The sequence below is a fragment of the Malaya genurostris genome, chromosome 2 (genome assembly GCF_030247185.1).
Source record: "Malaya genurostris strain Urasoe2022 chromosome 2, Malgen_1.1, whole genome shotgun sequence".
NCBI classification, from domain to species: domain Eukaryota; kingdom Metazoa; phylum Arthropoda; class Insecta; order Diptera; family Culicidae; genus Malaya; species Malaya genurostris.
The window spans coordinates 61670852-61684560 of record NC_080571.1 but is presented as its reverse complement, the minus strand read 5'-3'; the positions used below and the strand labels follow the sequence as shown (position 1 = coordinate 61684560).

Sequence of the window (13709 nt, the reverse complement as noted above, 5' to 3'; positions counted from 1 at the left end):
TTGGTTGAAAACAACGTTTTATTTCTCTAATTCAACTAAAAAAATAGTTGAATGGATATGAAGTGTGCCTTAGCTAAGAAATGAAAGCACGTTTAATTGGTGAATTCAACTAAAAAAAGTAGCCATTTCAACAAATATTTTATTATTATTAAGGGTATTAGAATTAAAAAATCTAAATTAGCAAAAGTAAGATTTTTCTAGTTGTCTCAAAAAATAACTAACTAAAATCAGAAAATCAACTAATTTTTTCGCCAAAATGCTGATTTCGGTCTTTCCGTGTCGGCACTCACCATTTCCTTTGCTTGTCTGTCGCTGGCATTCCATCCGGATGTGCAGTGGAAGCTCTACGACGAGGTTATGCAGGTCTATCCGTCTAGTGAGCCTGTGTTTACGCTAGAATCGCTGAAAAGGCTTGAGTACACGGAAATGGTTCTAAAAGAAGCACTTAGATTATATCCTGTAGGGCCGATTATTGCGCGCGAAAACATCAAAAGTTCTCTGGTCGGTGACTTGAAGGTCCCAGCGAACAGTATTATGATGATTCACATATATAGGTTACATCGACGTGAGGATGTTTGGGGAGCGGATGCGGCGAAATTTGATCCTGAACGATTCTCCGCCGCAAGATCTAAAGATAGGCATCCGTTTGCATTTCTGACATTTAGTGGTGGTTCTAGGAATTGCATAGGTTGGTTTTTATCAACCTTTCGAATGAACCACTTGGAACAAAGTATTTTTTCTACTTTTAGGTATGCGATATGCTTACGTAAGCATGAAAATAATGATGGTGACGCTGGTTAAGAAATTTCGATTTAAGACTAAGTTACAAGAAAAGGACTTACGATTCGAATTCGACGTTGGCTTGCGACTAAAGAATAAGCATATGGTTCAAATTGAAAGGCGTTAGATTTCAAGCATTTTGATAAAATTATTGTGACAATTAAGGTATGTGTGCGACAAAATCTGGACAGAATGAATTTGGAATAAAAGAAATTTGCTTTTAGTTCAATCCAAGATGAATGTTTTATTTATTTAATTGTGCATTATTATAGTCATCTTGAAACTAATTACAGTTACAATGACAGAAATCAAGCAATCTATCTCTGCAGTATTACAACTACAGTCTGTTACATAAGAGCGTGGTCACTGTTGTGAGACTATGAGAACTTTTATTTGACTCCTTACTTCCCTTTTCTAAATCTTGGGGGGTATGCCGCCCTTAATACGGCATCCCTTTTTCTCCTATAAAAACAAGACAATCGCCCACGTTAAGCTAAAGCAAATGAGCCAAATAAAAAAATTATTAATAAATTTTTTTTTATTTAAGTCTGTTTGTGGAAATCGATCAAATCATCTCTGAGAAAATTGAGCGAGTGTAAAGTTTAAAATTTAACCACTATTTCCAGTACTTCTGGAAACGGAAACTTGGAATCTGTACAGCCGAAGTCGGTTCGTTTAGTAAGTATCTAATATAGCCTACAAATTGAATCAGTTTTAAGCCAAATCTAAAAGAATTTCACCCTTTCTTGCATCGTCGCTCTAAATGATGGTGTGCAAACGTAAACACACTTTACCCTATGAAAGCATGATGAAATTTAATAGCAACCTATGGGACTATGAGATTTTTTTCACATACAATGCTCAGCTCGATGAACTGTGTCGAACGATATAGTTTTTCAAGTGATTGCTTAAAATTTCTGTATGAGAAAGGCAATAAGTGTACTTTTATAGAAAAACATCGTTATCACGATTTTGTAATAACACTAACAAGTAGGTACAAATTGAATAAAAGATTTAGTAATTTACATTTTTTTTCACCTGAAAAATATACATTTAAATGTGGCAATCCTGCACGCTATACGAAATTGGACAAAGCACGCTGCGAACGGAGCAAAGCGGCACGTACCGACGCGTGTCAGTTTTAGATCGTCATTTTGAATGACGATTTGAATGTTTTGACTTCCATCGCCCTATAATTTCGGAACCGGAAGTCGGATCTGGATGAATTTATACAGTGCATTTAAAGATAATGAGAGCTTTGATTCGAATCATGATTCGTGAAAATCGGCTTAACCGTTGATGAGAAATCGAAGTGAGTTTCGTTTTTGGAAATTTTCTTTACTATTATCGGTGCTTTCGGAAGTGGAAACCGGAGACTAGTAGTGCCAAAGTAGTTTTATATATTCACTAACTAACAAGATCTGCAAATTAGAAGAATTTAGCAGTAAGTTTTATGAAAATGTACACCTCGTTTCGCCATCGCTTCTGAAGAAAATACTCATGAAATTGAAAATTTTCACTAATTGCACTCTAATACCGGAACCGAAAATCGGATAGGATCAACTTTTCGTGGAATTTTATGACCTTTCATTTTCTCCTTATTTTGTGAAAATCGGTTAAGAAATTTCCGAGAAAATAAGTGCGCATTTTTCAATAAATTTCCACATATTTCCTTGTAGTTCCGGAACCGGAAGTCGGATTCAAATGAAATTTAGGAAAATTGTATGGGACCGTAAGACCTTTCATTCGCAACTAAGTGTGTGAAAATCGGTTCAGCCATCTCTGAGAAACGTTTGTGACTGTTTTTTTTTCTTTTTTGGTGCATATCACCCTGTAATTCCGGAACCGGAAGTCGGATTCAAATAAAACTCAGGAACATTGTATGGGACCATAAGACCTTTCATTTGTATCTAAGTTTGTGGAAATCGGTTCAGCCATCTCTGAAAAAATTCAGTGACATTTGTCACATACACACATACATACACACAGACAGACATTTTGTGATCTCGACGAACTGAGTCGAATGGTATATGACACTTTTTCCTGTGGTTCCGGAACTGGTTAATTCAACGGGCCCCTCCCGAAATAAAATCCTGGTGCCGAGACTGGTAATTTTACACCAGACCAAATTGTGGACGTTTCATGCATTTCTAATACCGTTTTCGTTTATTGATCAGAGCAGTCCGAGAGCTGACCCAGAGTCGCCAAAACAACTTTTGATGAGTTTGTTTTAGCTACCTGGGGTCGCTCTAGATTGGACTCCAATCGCGTAGTTTCGCTCTGAAAAATTTTCTCGGGTCGCACCACGTATCCATGCGAGTTCGTTTAATTTTTCTTTTTTATATGAGTTGTTGTTTAGGGCGCGTACCACGTGTTCGTTTTACTCGGAGCCAGAGTCGCCCGCGTGTAGGTTCTAAAACGAAAACAATATAAGACATTTGGCATAAAAAACATTCTTTCGTTTTGCGGTTGTTTTTTACGCGGATTGCCGAAGTTAAGCGGTCTTAAATTTTCTAAGTACCAAAGTCGATTTTTACAAAAAGAATTTTTTTTTGAGATTACACCATTTCTGGACGTTTCATGCATTTCTAAGATATTTGGCATAAACAAAATTTTTTTTCGTCAGTTTTGAGGTTTTTTATGCGGATTTCCGAAGTTACGCGGTGCGTCTCCTCCGTGTAAAAGGAGACATCACTGTATAGCATTTCCAGAGTAACTCTCAACGAGTCAGAACTTTGCTTCGCGACTATTGCGGGAATGATTCGTGTATTTCTATGAAAAGAAAGAACTTTCTTTCGTTCTGGTGTGAATCAGTGTTGTGACCTTGAGAGACGATCCCCGGTAATGATTGTAATAAATATTACACTTGAATTGTATACACCCTCATTCTTTTTTACGGCCGTATGCGATACGTTCGAAAGTATATCAAATTCGTATTACCGTTTACGTTCGAATCAATCACTTTGTCAAACATCGTACATGCATAAGAACAACGCCAACCTATCTTTAAACCATCAGCTCTGTTACAGACTTAAGTTGTAATGAAAAACGTTTGATATCATTTGTTATTTAATTTGTTTTTTTCGCTGATTTTGTATCATCATGCTTGTTCACGTCCGTCGACATCCGACTAGTCGACGAACACATGCTTTAGAACGAATGCGAACAAGCCATTTTTGTTTTCACTCGAACGAGTAAGGAGTGTATCGAAAATAAGCTATCCACAAATTTTTCTTTCAAATTATGATAAAAATCGATATCTTACTCAAACTAAAAATTGATCCTTTATTGTACGAGGTTAAACTTGAGCATAATGAAAACCGGATGAAATTTAGGTTATTCCTTCACGAATTTTCGAACTTTTGATCGAACGCTCTTCATCAAGTTCCGGACAAGTGTTGAATTGCATTTTTTGGACGCTTGAGCCCAATTTTTTTAACTCCTGCATATTTCCAGCTGCCTAACCAGTCTTCTTGAAGAGGGTCTTGCACAGTAACCCCCACGATTGCCCAGTAACGTTTGATGGGTCGATTTTTCTCAACAAAATTTATACCCTTTTCCGCAAGCCGATTGAGAGTGGTTTTGGCATAGTGAACCGACGCTAAATTTCGCCAAAACAGTGAAGGTGTATAGTACACCTCCACTGTTTTGGCGGGATTTAGCGTCTTATATAAAGGCAGCAATTATAGTTCCGGTAGTGTAAAAATGGTTGACTTCAAACCACAGGAACATATTGCTTGCCATACCAGCCAAATTTCTCCACTTGAATCGACCTGTTCGCATCAGTCACATCCTCCCCAACGACGATAGTAAAGTATTGTGGACCTGGAAGGGTTTTGGAGTCCTTCTTTACATAAGTCTCATCGTCCATCAAAACGCATGCATCCGGACACTGCGAAAAACGCGAATACAATTTTCGGGTCTTTGTTGCTGCTGCTTCTTCCGTTCTGCACTTTGTTTCGAGCTTTTCTTCTTCTTGTAGGTCTTCAGGTGATTTCGCCTCTTGATACGCTGGAACATTCCGACATTCGTTCCTGCTTATTTGGCCAAATCACGTATTAACATTGATTTGTTCCTCATGATTAGAGATACCACTTTCTGGTCCAGTTTCGGGTTGGAAGAACCAGGATTCCTGCCTCTTCCTGATAGCTCTTCAAAATAATAGTGCTCCCCAAACTTATTAATGATGGTTTTAACACTGGCATGATGAATTCCAAACCGCTTCGCCAATTTTCGCATAGTAATACCGTTCTCACTTAGCCATGTGTCCAGAACCTTAATATTCACTTTCTTTTCAATACGCGACATTTTGAAAACACAGAATTTCAACCACACAAACAAGTAAACAAACGAAAGCTGACAGCCAAACGCACAGCATGCTGTGATCTGAGCATAAAAAACCGTCACAAATACATGCGTACAACACAAATGTATTTGGATAGGTTATTTTCGATACATTCCTTACGTACGCGATTCCTGTGCAAAAGAAGGAGGTAGTTTATTTTAGGATGATTCCAAGCATCAAGAAAGTGACGAATGCTACATAATAAATAAATATCGTACTCAGGACCAATTTTATTCAAGTCGGTAAATGAAATTTTCAAATTAAACTTCGTGCAAAATAAAAAACGCATTTAAAATAGCAATTCGATCAGTAGTATCTGCGAAAAATATGTTGCATTTTTCTTGCAATTTTGTCATGTTTTCGATAGTCTACATATTTATTGCATTGGTAAAATCATGCATCTATATATATAAAAATGCAGAGATCATTCTTTGTAATCGCATCACGTAAGAACGGATGGACGGATTGAGATGATTCTTTTTTTGTTTGATCAGTTTTTACCCCCACCGGGTTCGTACATCAAAAAAATTAGAAAAACTTGCCGGAAAAGTGAGAAAAACCAATAAAGTTATTTTGTATGGACAATGGAATTTTCCACTGAAAAAGATCATCGATAGGTGTTTGGCGCATAATGGATTGCATAAGTATTTGACCGTCGAAGAAAGGAATACTAGATCGTTGAATGAATCTTTTGGCGCGCAACGAGTTGTTTTGTGTGAAGATTTCACATGCATCAAGTATGCATCGATGTGATTCGTTGTTCCGAGCCACGTGCTTAATTGGGTATCAACATTATTGCTTGCCAAATGATTTAATGATGGAACGCATATGAGTGTAGCTAAACAGAATATTGTTTACCAGAAGATGCATTGTGTGCAATATAATCAGTTAGATGAATAATGTTGGCTATCGTAGGCGTGAGTTGAACAAATCACATTATAGGAAGGTTTTTGTAGGATTCAATGATAGGATTCAGCTATTTAAATAATGAGATCAAATAAAGAGGTTTGCCTTGCAATTAGCATGCTGAAGTTCGTTCGCGTCGAGTAAATTCTTGAAAACCATTAGTTATGAGATTTTATGCATTGCCTCGAACGATAAGCTGAAAACTGCTACAATCACTCCTCATGCTCACTCCGCTATAACAGAAGAATTGCACATTATTTTCATATAAAACTTCCTAATATAGATTCTCAGTACCGAACTCCACCATTCGTTAATTGTAGGTGAGGTGTCGACAAATGAGACGACTATTAACACAACTATTAAACGAATGCAGTGTTCATGTAAAAGTTAATGGACACAATATTTAAAAGAATGGTAATTTGAACTTTCGAATGTCCAAGAATTACTCATTTTATCTTTCGTTTTTTTAACAATATCAAACTAACTAGAGATTGTGAGAGGAGAAAGAATATGAGAAATGTAGAGCCATAGCACTCAAGGAAGAGTAAGGATTTGAAGATAAAGCGCGGAAAAATTCGACGTTACAAGGTTCATTTAAGCAAGAAGAAGGCATCTAAACTTTTACCTTCTACTAGAGGAGTCGAACTTAGCGATGCGAATCATCCGAGTCTCTGATATGTCAGAAATTTACTAAACAATTACTGACTGACCAGAATTCATAAATTAAAAGTAAAAGCAAAGTTTTATCGCTAAATTGTCAATCGAAAATTGTTCCTGTGATTGTCACGCTACGAACATCCATCAAACACGACTAAATAATATCACCAGACTAGCAAGAAGTGACGAACTGCAAGTCACGAGGGCAGCTTTTGTAAATTTGCGGAATCAATTTAAAGTAGTCATCTTAGTTATTTTTGCTTCACTTTTTATCCCATATGTCGAAACCATTAGTTTGAGAGAGATCTACAATCACTGTTCGATGCACTGACTCAAAAGATGATATGGCGATCGGTGCATTCGCTTAATTTTTGCGTAACAAAAATTTTTAACATATTCACAACATTTTTGATGAATTCATTGCAGCCAAGTAACCAGAAAATAATTCTACTGTCCGAAAACATAAATTCAAACAAAAAATTTGGACGAGACGAAGTTTGACGGGTCAGCTAGTTTAATATAAAATGAAGCATGTTTGCCCATGGCGTATTTTCCATAAAGTACCTAATAAATGTAAAATTTGATGCGTAAAAACTTGGAACCGCGCATATATTCGAAGGCTCGCCAGGAGAAAAACAGCATTTTATTATACTGCTACGTTTTCTAAATGTTTTCTGCAAAACACAAATTTATGATTCGATTACGAATCACCTTTAAATTCGAAAATAAATTTGTTGGAAATCGGTTAAACTGTTTTCAATGTGACTGACAAATCGAAACCACGGCATTTCGTCTATTCGTTCGTAAACGAGAATGGGACTTTTCGTTCGTACGAGTGATGTTCGTATCGTTTGAAGCTCACAAGAATTGGACTGACTTCATCAAGTCTTAGCATTTATTTGAAGAAGTTTACTGATATTTGAATATTTTGTGGCAAACGAGTCGCGTTCGAATTCGTTCGAGTGAAAACAAGAATGGCTTTTTCAGTTCGGTTTCACATCTCATCCAAGTCAGTCGATAAAACAAAACCGCTTACGCTCGGGACAGAAGAAACCAAGTACAGTATTGTGTAGTGAACAATAGAACGACCTCGAAATGAGTGAACCAAACGAACAAAAGCTACCGCCGACACGAAAGAATACAATTGTTGTTGACTTCAAGCAGTGCAAAATTCGACCTTCGATACGAGAACTTGAAGGTTTGCTTAAGAAGCAAATGCATCTTGACATTAAACGTGTGCATTTACTTCAATGCAATAAGACAAATAATGTTGTTTACATCGAATTTTATAAAGAGTTGGATGCAATTCAATTTGCAGAAGACAATAATAATGTGCATTATGTGGAGCACGAGAACATGAAGTACAACATTCCAGTATATATGGAAGATAGTGGCTATAGAAGTGCGTGTGCATGATCTTCCCTCAAGCGTCACCGATTCATATATTCGCAAAACTATGTCCCAATACAGAGAGATTCTCTTTATCGAAAAAAAAAAGTGGATGATTTTTTCCCCCGGTATTCTAAATGGCGTACGCTTATTACGCATACACTTGAAGAAAGCTATACCTTCTTATGTGATTTTTGGTCAAGATATGTTACAAGAATTCCGTGCAAATCACTTGTTACCTATGACAATCAGATGGCCACATGTCAATATTGCCAAAAAGCTAATCACTACGGTAAGCAATGTGGTAAACTGGACAAGGAGATAACTATACCAAAGGACAACGGTGCTTCCTTCACACCAACCCCAAGCAACCCCAGTACACCTGTGACAGCCACCAACAACAACGAAGCATCCTCTTCAACGAATCCATCATTATCCCCTATAGAACAAAGTACACCAGCTGCAGTTAACAACTTACCCTCCAACCAACCAGCAATTGCAACCAATGTACAACAAAGTGATCAGCATCTACAGCAACTAGCAACGTAAAGAAGACGGAAATCGACAACAATACCATCGATGCGGCAATGGATGACGAGACGAACCACGAACGAAGTGCCCCTCAATCCTCGCAGGAGGGATATGGAAGTTCCTCTCCCCCTAGAAAAAGGGTGACAACGAGACCCAACTCAAAAAAAAAATATTTAAAAAATCGGCTCAATCGGCCACGTAAAGCTTGTACGCAAATAGGCCTGAATAAAAATATCTTTTAAATAAAAAAAAGAACGGCTTATTCATATTCGTTCGAAAGTACCCGTTGTCGTATTGCCGATACTGGCGTAAACAAGAATGAGAGTGATAATATAAATTGGCATGATGCATAAACTAGGTCTGTGCAAAAAGTAAGCAAATATAAAAAAAACAGTAATATAGCTTCAATCAGATTTTATTACCAATTTTGAAATAAATTATTACTTACATGTTAGCATTTCACAGAATTAACGCTTGTATTCTTAATTCAGCTTTTCCTTTGAATTGAAGCGGGTTTTAAGAACCAAATGTAAATGAATGATTTTTGAAAAGAAAGTGTATTGATTTCGTATAGCGAGCTACTACATTGCAATGGCTTCGAACCGGCTCTACGAGACTTGACAGCCAGACAAATGAAAGCAATTTGTTTTCCACCAAAATGAAAGGAAAAATATGATTTAATATGCTAATTTCACCCATGTAATATATATTTCCAACGCCATTCAGGTGGCTTCTCGACAAGCGGATCTACTTTTTTGCTTTTGTGAAGATGTTCCACAAATTTAAAATTGTTTTAGTACATATTGGCAATATACAAATCTGCGATATCCAAAGTGATTATGCTGTTTGCTATGTTTTATTCGGCAGCCTTTAGTACGTGTCTTTAGTAGTTTAGACCCTGTTCGAACGAAAAAAACAAAACCCGTTAAATATTTCATTTCATCATATTCGCTAAGCGGAAGTATCACCTGGGAAGATTGCACATTTCACACGTCGGCAGTTCCCGACTGTTGATGAACGTACAGTGAGAGCAAGTCCAGTTCTGTTCTGCTTCCCCGGCGGACACGAATTCTACGTCATTGCTCATGCTGGAGCTAGGGTGAATTGTTGCGAGTTATGCTATCAAGTTTTGGGGTTATCGAAAATGAAACTTACTCATCATGGTGTGAAGTGGCCGAAATCAGCTGCTCCAAGGTTCGCCACACTTCCTGATTTTTCCATTCGTTGGCAACAGTTTTATCCTTATCCCGAACCGCTTCCAACAGGGGACCCATCTGCGACTTCATCGGTAACATATCCATGCGATACAGATAAAGCAACAGGTGAAAGTCAGACATAGTCTAAAATGATGATATAGAAAAAAAAATTTCTTGGCGTGCTTTCACAAACGCAAATTGGCGATGAATCTTACTTCCAAAAAATCCATTGATCGTGATCTGCCCAGATAATCGCTCAGGGCCGCAAAGTCCTGAATGTGGCCATCGATGAGCCGATTTTCAACCGGGAAGTACTGACTGACATCCTTTCGCTCGTGGAATGTGTACAGCGGTACCATTGGGGTTGAAGCGGGCACATCAACCAGCAGGTACTCCACCGGCAGTGGTCGCCCCAGGCGTTGAACTTCATTGCCGTAGACGTCTTTTTCCTGTTGGAGCGATAGAGAGTTAGGAGAAAAAAAACCTTTATCAGTAATTACACATGAGCAACCACCAATAATAAACTACATGAGAGCACGAATCACGTGTCGGACTGTGCTTCACAATGCTCTCCGCTGAAATACGCCGCCGGCTTTTGCGTATTCACATGTCTACGGATAGCATCACATCATAGCTAGCTCGCTAGTGAACTAGCGATTTGAGACCGACAGAAAGAGAAGCGCTCAATTTCAGAACCCCCAAAAACATTTACGGACTCAGTTCATTTAATGGCTGTTGTAGGCTTTTTGCGAGGTGACTGAAAGGCATGCGCACTTCGCTGGAAGCCGTGAGTTTACTCTCTCCCTCTCTACACAGAAAATTGTTTATGTTCGAAAATGAAACTCGATAATAATTAGCTGTCTGAAGTTTACTCTCACAGTTCATTTCAGCGCGTTCAGCCGTAGAAGATGATGACAATGATGGTGTGTGGAGCTATCGCAACCACGACGCGACAAGTCAATGTCAATGTTTGTATCAGTTCAAGGTGATCTTCGGGTGAACACACCTCTACTCTATTCAGCAATTTGTTCAGTCAAATTGGTTACCTGCGCGAACAAACACTACTGGACCGTTGTGTCGGTGCTGTTCGATGAAATGGTAATGTGAGGCTGTTTTGTTGTGCTTTGTATGTTTTGAGTTAGATTTGGGATTTTAGGAGCTAGATTGAATACGCATCAGAAAAACCTAAATACATGTATTAGTGTAGGTAGCTAATACATTTTTAGTATTGGATAAGTTGCGTTTTTTTGCATTTTACAACTCGATTGAACAGAGCACAGTACATTTACACTTTGCATGGTCGATGACCCGATCAGCAGAGCGTTACAGGATGCACTCAAATCAGAAACAAACATCCAAGTTGCAGGGTTGTTACGAAAAATCTCAAAATCAAAAGATGAAAACTAATACGCGCGAAATTCGAGCGAAGCATTACACTACTTTTTTTATTGGATTATGAGTTAAAATTAAATTATTAAGATTTAAATTGGGTGTTCAGCCACAAGTGGTGACTTTTCAGCCCTATTATATACATGATTTGGTTGTTACCATGAAGACATCATTTGCTTCCGCAATTCTGTGATTTTTGTGAAGGGAAAATTGTAAACCTACTTGTATTGTGTAATGGGAAAAAAGAACTTATATACTAACTTACTAACTAATACAGAGAGCGAATCGATTCAATTGAAGATTGCATCGATTTTTGTCGGCATTTGCTTATAATATTATGTGACATTACATCTAATGGTTCTATATTTGTGAGTCTGTGTAACTCATTTGTACTAAACCAGGGAGGACACTTCAAAATCATGTTCAGAATTTTATTCTGAATCCTTTGAAGCGTTTTCTTCCTGGTGAAACAACAACTTGACCAAATTGGTACTGCAGAAAGCATGGCTGGTCTGAAAATTTGTTTATAAATTAATAATTTGTTTTTTAGACAGAGCTTAGAATTTCTGTTTATGAGAGGATATAAACATTTAATATATTTATTACACTTTGCCTGGATTCCTTCAACGTGATCCTTGAAAGTGAGTTTTTTGTCATACGTTAAACCTAAGTATTTTGCTTGATCTGATCATGTCATTTCCGAACCATTCAATTTGATAATGTGATTATTGTTTGGTTTTAGAAAAGAACCTCTTGGCTTATAAGAAAAGATAATTAAATGTGTTTTAATGTGGAACTCATTTTTATTTTCTATATAGGGGTGCAAATTAGAAAATCAAGAAAAATACAAGTAGAAATGTGGCCAGGTTTTGAACAATTACAGCTCAGTCAATTTTGTATCAATTATTAATATTATGTCACCATTTGATTGGAAATATTTCTACGTATTGATTTTAATGTTCATAGCCATGTATTTTTAATTGTGTATCATTGAAATGTTGATTAATAGCTAGTAGTGTCCTATTTTGTCTGCAAAAAATCTCCGGCATACCGGATTTCCCTGCCATAGTCGACGGTTTTGAAGGAGTAAGCGATATATCAAAGTGAAAGCATCGCTCTGATTGGTCAATCGATGCTAAATCGAAGCTGTATGAAGCACGCGAATCTATAAATATAAGCAAAATTATAGCTAACGTTTCAGTCCTACGCGTAGCATGCTAGAGGTAGGTTGTTGCTAGACAGCAAGACAGAAAGTGCCATAAAACGATTTGAAGCTTTAGTTGATATGCTCTGATCTTGCGTACAAAACTTGAACACAACCTTGGCGAAGAGAAGCTTAAATATCGATATCCGTATCGCAAGCGTGTACAAACATATAATTGCATAAATTTGGGCTATTGATGTAATTTCGTCTGCTACAAAACAAATATAAATCAAGAGAAATAGAGTCTATATTCTGGGTTCGCGTGTTTGTTGTTGTTCACTAATAAACATCAATCTAAGCAGCGTAAGCAGTGTGCCTTAATATTATATTATATTATTGAATAAAAAAAATCAATCTAAGCAGACTCTCGTGCATTTGTGGATTCAAAAGTGCGAAGGTTGATTGAACTGTTTGATTAAAAATGTCGGTCATTAGAAATTTTGGTTACCTTGTTCCACATCAATGGCTCGAACAACCCCATGGGGCTGATCCTTGTAGTTTTTTTGGTGCATTTGGTTTAATTTTCCATTTTGACAGATATCCACTGAAAATATTTAAGCTTCTTTGTAGGTGACTGCGGATCACTCTTAGATTTCTACCTGTGGCTAACACACTTGTGTCGTCACAGAATAGCGATTTCTGACAACCACCGGGTAGATTTGGAAGATCAGAAGGGAAAATATTATACGAGATTGGAGCTACGCTCGAACCCTGCGGAACACCTGCTCGTACGGATAGCAATTCAGATTTACAAGTCTGATAGCTAACCTGAAGAGTACGATCAGTTAAATAATTTTGAATCATTTTGATCAAATAAATAGGAAACTGGAAATCAGACATTTTTGCTATTAAACCTTTGCGCCAAACACTGTCGAATGCTTTTTCTGTGTCTAGAAGAGCAACCTGTTCGTTACTCTGACAAGTTGATGAGTAGTTGAATGTTCATGACGAAATCCAAACTGCTCTGGTAAAAAAATTGAATTCTCATTTATATGAGACATCATTCCCAACAAGATAATTTTTTCAAAAAGTTTACTGATAGAAGAAAGTAAGCTAATTGGTCGATAACTTGATGTTTCTGCTGGATTTTTATCAGGTTTGAGGATAGGAATTACTTTAGCGTTTTTCCATCTTTTTGGGAAGTAAGCTAATGAAAAACACTTGTTGAAAATTTTAACCAGGGGTCTCAAGGCAACATCGGGAAGATTTTCAATAAGAATATTAAAAATTCCATCATTACCAGGATCCTTCATGTTTTTAAGTTTCCTAATGATTGACTTAATTTCATCAAAATTCGTCTCATTAATGTCAT

The 13709-nt window shown here is 37.2% G+C and overlaps 1 protein-coding gene across 2 annotated transcripts in view; it reads right to left on the bottom strand.

The window, feature by feature from the left end:
- Nucleotides 1-9007: 9007 nt before the first annotated feature.
- LOC131432436 (nuclear protein localization protein 4 homolog) overlaps nt 9008-13709 on the bottom strand; it is a 77226-nt gene continuing 72524 nt past the window's right edge. Inside the window, exons 7-10 of one of the 2 annotated variants that reach the window (XM_058598703.1) lie at nt 10020-10253; nt 9764-9948; nt 9577-9702; nt 9008-9506 (exon numbers count right to left, since the gene is read on the bottom strand). In XM_058598703.1, the coding sequence (XP_058454686.1) occupies nt 9500-9506; nt 9577-9702; nt 9764-9948; nt 10020-10253 (552 nt within the window). In that variant the 3' untranslated portion in view covers nt 9008-9499. Of the gene's footprint in view, nt 9507-9572; nt 9703-9763; nt 9949-10019; nt 10254-13709 lie in introns of those variants that run through there. The other variant, XM_058598705.1, reaches the window with a different exon arrangement.